At 41.0% G+C, this 8,454-nt stretch overlaps 1 protein-coding gene across 1 annotated transcript; it reads left to right on the forward strand.

The window, feature by feature from the left end:
• Window positions 1-230: 230 nt before the first annotated feature.
• Window positions 231-5,651, forward strand: LOC148033390 (cysteine protease ATG4B-like). Its single transcript, XM_087681298.1, has 8 exons — window positions 231-1,190; window positions 1,276-1,361; window positions 1,447-1,497; window positions 1,731-2,125; window positions 2,271-2,409; window positions 4,911-4,966; window positions 5,106-5,176; window positions 5,256-5,651. Exons 1-8 carry the CDS (start codon window positions 323-325, stop codon window positions 5,432-5,434), a joined length of 1,845 nt encoding a protein of 614 aa, XP_087537424.1. The 5' UTR covers window positions 231-322; the 3' UTR covers window positions 5,435-5,651.
• The last annotated feature ends 2,803 nt before the right edge of the window (window positions 5,652-8,454 follow it).

Below are 8,454 nucleotides of genomic sequence, written 5' to 3' on the forward strand. Positions count from 1 at the left end.
AGGGCAATACTCCAAACACATTCAAAGGGGAAAAAAGAAAAGAAAAAGAGAAGGGCAATGCTCTAATACATCTTCGATATTTTCCACATTAAGGAATATATTTTAAAAAAAGAGTTGGGCAATTTTCACAATTTGAAGCGATGCGGCGACGGAAAAGGGCCTGTCTTTATAAAGAAAAAATCAGTGCTGGCTTAGTTATTTGTTTATTTTCCATCCTTCTGTGCATCTTTCCTTCCTCTTCGTCCCGTCTCCCCCTCTTCCGCATCCATAGCGGAGCACCTGCGCTCATGAAGAGGCCCCCCTCCTCCCTCCCACTTGCCACATGAGGAAGCCCTCCTCCCCCCCGCCATCGCCGTCCCCATCGACATCCCAATCCCCCTCATCCGCTCCCCCATCAGGACTTCCACCCCCTCAGCCCGATTCGCCCCACTCCTCCATCGCCGCTGCCGGCTTCGAGATCACAACTCTTGTCTCAACCCCCCAGAGAATCAGCATCGTCGAGGCCATCGACATCACAGATTTCGCTCCTGGAGCAGCAGATAACCCTCACGAAACTGCTCATCTGGCTGCCGCAGCTTACGTCGAAGCCACAAACCCTAAAGACGGCAGGGCGACCACAGACTTTGCAGTTTCAGCGCAGGGATTTGAATTGGTGAACAAGCTTCAACCAGGCATCGATATTTCGGTCATTGCGAGCCCTACTTCAGGGTCAGTGGGGGGTGATTCACAGGAGGATAACCCTAAACTAGAGCAGCAGGTTACAGATTCCCAGGTGCTCGCAGGATTTCCTCAGGACGCAGACTCTAAGCTGCAGCCTTGCATTTCCGACAGAGAGGTTGAAGAAGCTCCCAAGTGTGATTCAGAGGTTGGAAACTCCAGGTTGTCCTTTTGGTCCTCGTTGGTTGCTCGTGGTTTTACTGCCGCCTGCAGCAGGCCGCCAAATTCGTCCCCCTCTAGTTGGAATGCTGCAGTGAGGCGTGCAGTCACCAGTGGCCCGATGAAACGCCTGCAAGAACGCCTTCTTGGTTCACGATGGGCTACCCCAGCACCATCAAGAAGTGATGTATGGCTTCTGGGAACGTGTTATCCTATGTGTGAGGATGGCTCATCCACTGATCCTACCAGCAGTGAAATTTTTACAGATTTTTTAAGTGATTTCACATCACGAATCTGGTTCACGTATAGAAAGGGTATGCACATATTTACTTGTTGCAGAAGTTCTATGCTAGTTCTGTAGAGCTTGAGTTATTCCAATCTGACAGCATATTATCACAGGTTTTGAAGCAGTAGGGCCTGCCAAGCTAACAACTGATGTTGGTTGGGGTTGCATGCTTCGAAGTGGACAAATGCTTCTTGCACAGGTACTGGTCATCTATATATCTTCATATATTGCCTATAACCTATGTTAGACTAAGTGATTAAATGTTTGAATAACTGTTTGGACAGGCCCTGATCTGTCATTTCTTAGGAAGGGGCTGGCGAAGGATTCCATCTGAGGTAAGCACTGCCTTCTCTGGAGAGGTGGCACTGCACACACTTTAGTCTTTTATGCTTGATGGTGTGACCTCATCCTTTGCAGTTTGGAATGGGCTAGCTGCAGATCAATTTACCTGACTGTTACACCTTATGGAATGAAACTAAATCAAGGGGCTTGGGATGAGATGGGAGTGATGAGGTGGTTTTATTCTTGCAGGATAGCTTATGAGAGTGGTCCACTTTTGGTGATGCAGCCATATGATCGGGAGTACTTGAATATCTTGCAATGCTTTGGAGACTGCTCGGGCCAAGAATCTCCCTTCTCAATACACAACATTTTGGAAGCTGGAGGTCGTTTTGGCTTGGTTGCTGGTTCTTGGTTGGGGCCTTATGCTCTCTGCCGTGCCTTAGAAGCTCTGGCCTATTCTATAAGGGAGTCCAGCACTCTTGAAAATCATGAATCTATACTCCCACTGGCAGTTTATGTGGTCTCAGGTGATGCAGAAGGTGAGCGTGGTGGTGCTCCATGTATTTGCATTGATGATGTTGCAAAGTTATGCTGTTGCAGTAGTAGGGAAGCAGCAGTAGAATGGAGTCCATTGTTGCTGCTTGTACCACTTGTACTGGGCTTAGACAAAGTGAATCCAAGGTGAAGTTATTTCTGGATCATTCTATAAGACAGGATACAAACATTGTTATTTTGTGGGATGCTTTTTGTAACTGTTCAGCTTAGCTGTGTAGAATTGAAAATATTTCAGGAAAGAATATTGCTGAGTCATCATTCTTTGTTTTAGATATTTGCCATCACTATGGGCAACCTTCACCTTCCCTCAAAGTCTTGGGATCGCAGGGGGAAAGCCAGGAGCATCGACATATCTTGTTGGTGTACAAGATGATCAAGTGCTGTACCTCGACCCCCATGAAGTGCAACAGGTATGTTTATTCTTCGAGAAACATATTTGGGTGAAGGTTTATTGCTCAGTCTTGTTCAATCTTTAAATACATTTGTTTATGTTCTCTCACATGTGAGGTCAACAAAATAATGAAAGAGAAAGCTGTGGAGTTTGAAGACACAAGCCGACTGCTATAAGGTGTAAAGGGTTCATTCCTTTGATGAGGAAGACATCTGCCTTGGGCTTTTAAATTCAAAGATTCAATATATTTCTTTGCAAAAAACCCAAATGCAAAGAAAAACAACCATGCACTGATCAATAAAACTGCCTCATTGAAGTTCAATCTGGTCCCCCACAACAAAATACAACCTCAAGATGAGAGAAAACACAGTACAATGGAAGATAACCAACAAATACAAGTGCAGGAGAGATTTCTGTAACGAGTTAAAAGATGGAACTATGACCTTGGGCATCATTTTCCATCACGTGGGGCTGGCTGCAGACTTGCTTTATATTGAATTCCTTCTCCAGTTCCTTGCAAAAATTTTCTTGTTTAGGCCTTCAATTTTCACGATTTTATCCCTTTTTAGTCATGACGTCCTCACTGTAGATCTCTTACAAGTTACAGCAATTGTCTAGAGCTGGATTTTAGATTTGTATTTGGTTGTTCAATTCAGAGGATTTTGAGACATTGTCTAAGGACTTTGTTCTGTTGAAAGCAAAGTTCTTCAGAGGAGGGTTTTTTGCCTGCTTGTCATGGCTAGACTTTTTGGTAGAGAGCTGATGTGCATCTTAGTTGAGGGACTTGAGGGAAAGACAGTACTCTCTCACTGATGAGAATGGGGAATTTTTACTGCCTTGATGACTTACTCCTGTTGCAAGTCTCAATTTTTCCCTATTGAGCAGTTGAGGGTTAGAGGACATCAATGCCCATGTCTTGGAACTTGAATTCAACACTTTGGAGCAGTATGAGGTATGCAAGTATTTGGATTTCTGATGATGTAGCTAATTTCTTAACATAGAAACTGAGAGACCATATCGATGATTTAGACTTGATATGAGAGAGCTTATTTCCAAGGAATCGGAGGTGAGAGACTCTGTTGGTTAGCTGGACTTAACATGAGAGGCAAACCTTTGGATTGATTCCTGTGAATGAGTTGTGGAATGCATAACATTTTCACCTTCTTCTTTTTTTGGGTCTTTGTTTTTTCCCCTTTTCAGCATACATTTAGCTTCGTGCTTCAGATCCTTCGCCCACGTGACCTAGGATGTTCATTTTTTTCAAAATACGTTTTTTGTTTGGCCCTAGGATGTTCACCTTTTCAAAAGAGGTGAATCCGAGGGAGAATTTCCATAGTCAAGCTTCTAGGATCCATGAACCCAAGTGCAATGGTTTATGATCCTCAACCTTAGGAATCATTTCCTCCAAGGTTTTTTGTTTCACATATTTTAATTTACCAAAGCATTATCATACCTTGGTGGCTTTTAGCTCATAATGGCTGGTCACATCTGAACAAAAGAGATGTGTTACCGTGCAATTGGTAGTGTACCTACCTAGAGAAATCCAACCGTTTGATATCCTCTGACTGAAGGATATGTTGCCTGAATGGGCTTTGCACGAGGAGTGATGATTCACTTTTTCCATCATCTGTATTTGATGGATTCTCCTTTAGTGGGTTTTGTGTAGGTACCCACAGCTGCAGTTGTTCATATTTTAGGTGCATACTTCAGGTGGTTCACAACATTAGAGGCTTGTACAGGAGGGACCGTTTTCCCTGTGTGCCATGTCAAATCACATGAATAGATGAAGTATCCATTTATTCAAGGATGCTTTGAGGAAGTCCTTATAGCAGAGGAGTTGGAGCAACCCTGGAGTTGTCTTTTTGACAAACCATCTGTGCTCTTAACAAATGCCTTGATAATGATTATTATGTACAAGCCCCCTCCCCGTCTTTTCCCTTTCATTTTCAAAAAATAAACAGTAGCACCTCCCTTTGTGCATTGCCTCTGTCCAGAGTTATCTAACAACACATGTTTTTGGTTGCATGAAGAATCTTTCCCTGGTTGAATTATTGAATAGGATCATCAAGCTTGCATCAAGTTCAAAGCCATGACTGAAAGTACTGCGTTCTTGTATTTCCTCTTTTCAGAGGTATTCAACAACAGAGTCTTGTTTAATGAAGTATCTTTCCTTCAGTATTATCATTAAATTTGTGCTAGAGACCCAGTTATTTAATGGGAAAGGGGCAGATTGGGTGAAGTCCCTGATAGACCAATGCATGAGCACCAGCAGAGAATAAATAGAGACAAGGGCCTTCTTCTCTTTTGGGATTGGCTGATAAACATTTATGGAGCACTTGGGAAGGTCATTGAATTGTCAAACTGGATTAGTTTGTCTGTTTTGCAGTCAAAGAGAAAGTTTACATATTTGCCGCACACTTGAAAATGCCATAAACTTCTGTTGTATACCTCGATCTTTGGCAAAGTATCTGCAGTTATCTTCCTCCTCGCTTTGGTAATTGATGGTTTTATCTGCTGCAGACTGCTCTGGTGTCAGCTGACAAAATGGATGTGGATACCAGCTCTTACCACTGCAGGTAAAGTGTCTCTAGAGTGGTCACACATGAGAATGATGCTTTAACTTTTATTTCCGAAGGCATTGTGAAATGAGTGCTTTTTGCAGCCAGTGAAAATAAATTTGATGCTGATAATGTTATTGTGTTTTTGACTTTACAGTGTGGTTAAAAAGATGCCTTTGAGTGCAATTGATCCGTCTCTTGCTCTTGGTTTTTATTGCAGGAATCAAGGTCAGTGAGTCCACAAAAACAATTTGCTTTTTCTTTTTCCTTGATTGACTCCCAGAACTAACTTGAAGTTTCTGTTCAGATGAATTTGATGACCTTTGCAATCGAGCAACACAACTAGCTAGGGAATCAAATGGTGCACCGATGTTCACCGTTGTGAAGAGCACCAGCAAAGATGCAGATGTTGAACCTCAGCTAGGGGAGACTCTGTCACCAAGTGAGGAATCTACTTCGCAAGAGGAGGATTGGCAAATTCTTTGATGTCTCATCTGTGTTCATTTTTTGTACATCTCTCGATGGCAAGCTCAAATGAAAAGGAAATCGAGTGGATGGATTTAAATTGATGCTTTGCCTTTGCGAGTAAAATCATTCAAAGAATCACTTCTTTGTACAGGCTAGTTCATTCAATTAAATAAATATATTTCTTGCTGATGTCATTTCCCTTTAATGAATAAAGTTCTTTTAAAGTTTCCTTACTGATCAAATAGTTTTGCACTGTGCACATGCACTTGTGGCTTCAGAACTTGTTTATTCTTAAATTTGTACAGCATTTCCCCTTCATGAATACAGTTTAATTACTGATCGAATAGTTTTGAGGTCTGTACGTGCACTTGTGGCTTCAGATCCCGTTTATTTATAAATTTGTATGTTCCTGTCTGGTGTTAAGGTATACATTAATGCATACCTAGTTGATCATGTTTTGCAGCTGTACTGCGAGACTACTTCAATTCTTCTGTATTACACAAACTGTAGATCCCAGAGGTGTGAGTTAACAATCGCAATTGATATATAGAGAAGTCAAAGCAGACTAGCTGCTCGCTCTTTTCTGCAAGCAGGCACAAACAGGTAGCTGCCAATCTAGCTGTGCAAGCCACTAGCACAATGAGAACCACACCATGAGTTCACTTTATTCTCACCAACTATGTGAAATAATATGAAAGTGGTTGCCGAAAGTTGTGCACTACGACAACCAACAAAACTGCACTTGAATTGTCTTCCACTTTGATAGATGTGCAATTTGATTTTCTTAATACCAGTAGCAAATATTAGGTAGTTAACTTGAGCTTTGCTTCGGACATTATCGAAGTAATGTTTCTATGATATGAAGCAATTGCTTGTAGGTTTCTCCATGATAGAAAATGAATCTTGAAACAAAGGGGGCTAGCTAAAGTTGAGCTGCTTTAATTAAATTGGTGAAAATAATGAGCACCCTTAAAAAGTGGCAATGGTTAAAGGTGATGTGAGCTTTGATTAGTATCATGCAATACCAAATGACACATCATTGACCCTACACTATGAAATGCTTAATTTCATATCACTTTATATACATTTTTGCCTATCATGGCCTTGCAAGTGGAGCAAACTAACAATGTTGGTGAGATCTCCATGATACAAGAGTTTGAGCCACTCATCAAGTTGAAACTCTTCTTAAAGCTCCTAAGGGGTCTCCAACATTGGTCATATTGGCATCATATTATGACAACAAATCATTTTAAAGCATTCAAAAAATGGGATCATGCATCATTGACGTTGCCTTGGCTATGACATTGTGTCATTTGCCCTCTTAAATCCATGCGTGCCAATCATCAAAGTTATGACAACAAATCATTTTAAAGCATTCAAAAAATGGGATCATGCATCATTGACGTTGCTTTGGCTATGACATTGTATCATTTGCCCTCTTAAATCCATGGGTGCCAATCATCCAACTTTGATGACAAAATTCACAACGAAGAAGAATCAAAGAGGTTCCATTCTTCACCATTCATCCTTTGTTTTGAACATTTTTGTCACTTGAGAATCTTGTGGGAGCCAACTTGCAAATGCTAATCGACTTAGATTATAGTAGTTGTGGCCACTTTGGGACTAGTCCATTGAGGGGTTGGCCATCTTGCTAGGATTGTATACTTTGTCTTTGCTCTTCGCTAACTTGTGTATAGTCTTTATGCATAGAGCATCCATACTCAAGTTGATCATGTGTATTGATCACCTTTGGGGCTCTTTGATTGAGTCACACTTGAAGAGCCCTACAAGTCAGTAGAGATGAAATAGGAATTCAAAGAGTCTCCACAAGCATGTATCACATTAAGCCTCTTATAGCAATATGTAACAAAGAATTGGCTATCTTTACACTTTCAGTCCAAACATTGAGCATATTAGGGACTCCTTGGGGAATGTATGAATTGAGGAATGACATTATTTACACTTAGTCCAAACATGGAGCATATTAGAGACTCCTTGGGGAATGTATGAATTGAGGAATTGCCATATTTATTGTTAAGGAGCTCTTGATGTACTCATGGATGATGAACTGAGAAGACATGTGCTTTGGGAATACCATGATAGTTTGATAGGTGGTCATTCTGGTCAAGTCTGTACTTTTGACTGCCTCAAAAGGTTTTTCTACTATCTAAAAATGTGGGAGGATGTCATTGAGTATACTAGTCAAATGGTCAAAGCTCAGCATATGAAGCCAACAAGGGAGTTCCAACAAATGCCAGTTCCATCATGCCCATGGGATGTAGTTAGCATGGACTTCATAAAGAGCTTTGCCCAAGTTTCATGGGTGCACTGCAATTTTTGTGGTGGTGGACTATTTTTCTAAGCATGCACATTTTATAGGTGATAAAGAAAGACCTGATGAAGAGACATTAAAGCTTTGGAATATAATTAGGGCCATTGTGATCAGAGCCATTTGGTGTAATATAAAAACAAAGCCATAGCAAGCTAGAATTAGCTTTGAGGTCCTTTTGGTAGTGTTGTGAGGGATGTATTTGGTCTTTGAGGAAAATTAGGAAGAAAGAATACATCTTCAAACTCTTGAAGCAAGCTCAAGTTTAAAGTGGTTTTGGGGCGGCTTGTCTTTTCAGACTGGCCCGTAGCATCCTAAGAATTTCAATACAAGTATTGCCGATATAAATACTAAATTATTTTTATGCATAAAAATAAGCCCTTCAACCTTGCCATAGCTTTGTAAGGTTTTAAATAGAATAATATTTACTTAGTCACTTAACTTAGTGCTTAAGGGTGTAGCTTAGGTTAAACCCTTCAAGCCCTAGCCATAGCTTTGTAAGGTGTTAATTAGGATAATATTTACATAGCTGCTTAAGGGTGCACTTTAGGTTAAAACCTTCAAGCTCGCTTTATAAGTCCATTAGTACAAAAGAAGAGGATTCACAAAGTGTGGAGGCAAGTGCAAGAGTAGATAAGAAGTGCAAATTCCTTTGAGAAATATAACTACAAGTTCTTTTTGGGGAGAGAGGAACCAAGGATGAGATGAC

This window comes from Lygodium microphyllum, chromosome 7 (genome assembly GCF_053477565.2).
Source record: "Lygodium microphyllum isolate KBCC chromosome 7, Lygodium_microphyllum_v1.1.10, whole genome shotgun sequence".
In the NCBI taxonomy this organism is placed as follows: domain Eukaryota; kingdom Viridiplantae; phylum Streptophyta; class Polypodiopsida; order Schizaeales; family Lygodiaceae; genus Lygodium; species Lygodium microphyllum.

Excerpts from the sequence above, each read along its gene's own strand:
- LOC148033390 (XM_087681298.1), top strand. The coding sequence starts at position 323 with ATGAGGAAGCCCTCCTCCCCCCCGCCATCGCCGTCCCCATCGACATCC. Across the intron at positions 1,362-1,446 it reads GACAAATGCTTCTTGCACAG|GCCCTGATCTGTCATTTCTT; the intron begins GTACTGGTCATC and ends CTGTTTGGACAG. Across the intron at positions 2,126-2,270 it reads TTAGACAAAGTGAATCCAAG|ATATTTGCCATCACTATGGG; the intron begins GTGAAGTTATTT and ends TCTTTGTTTTAG.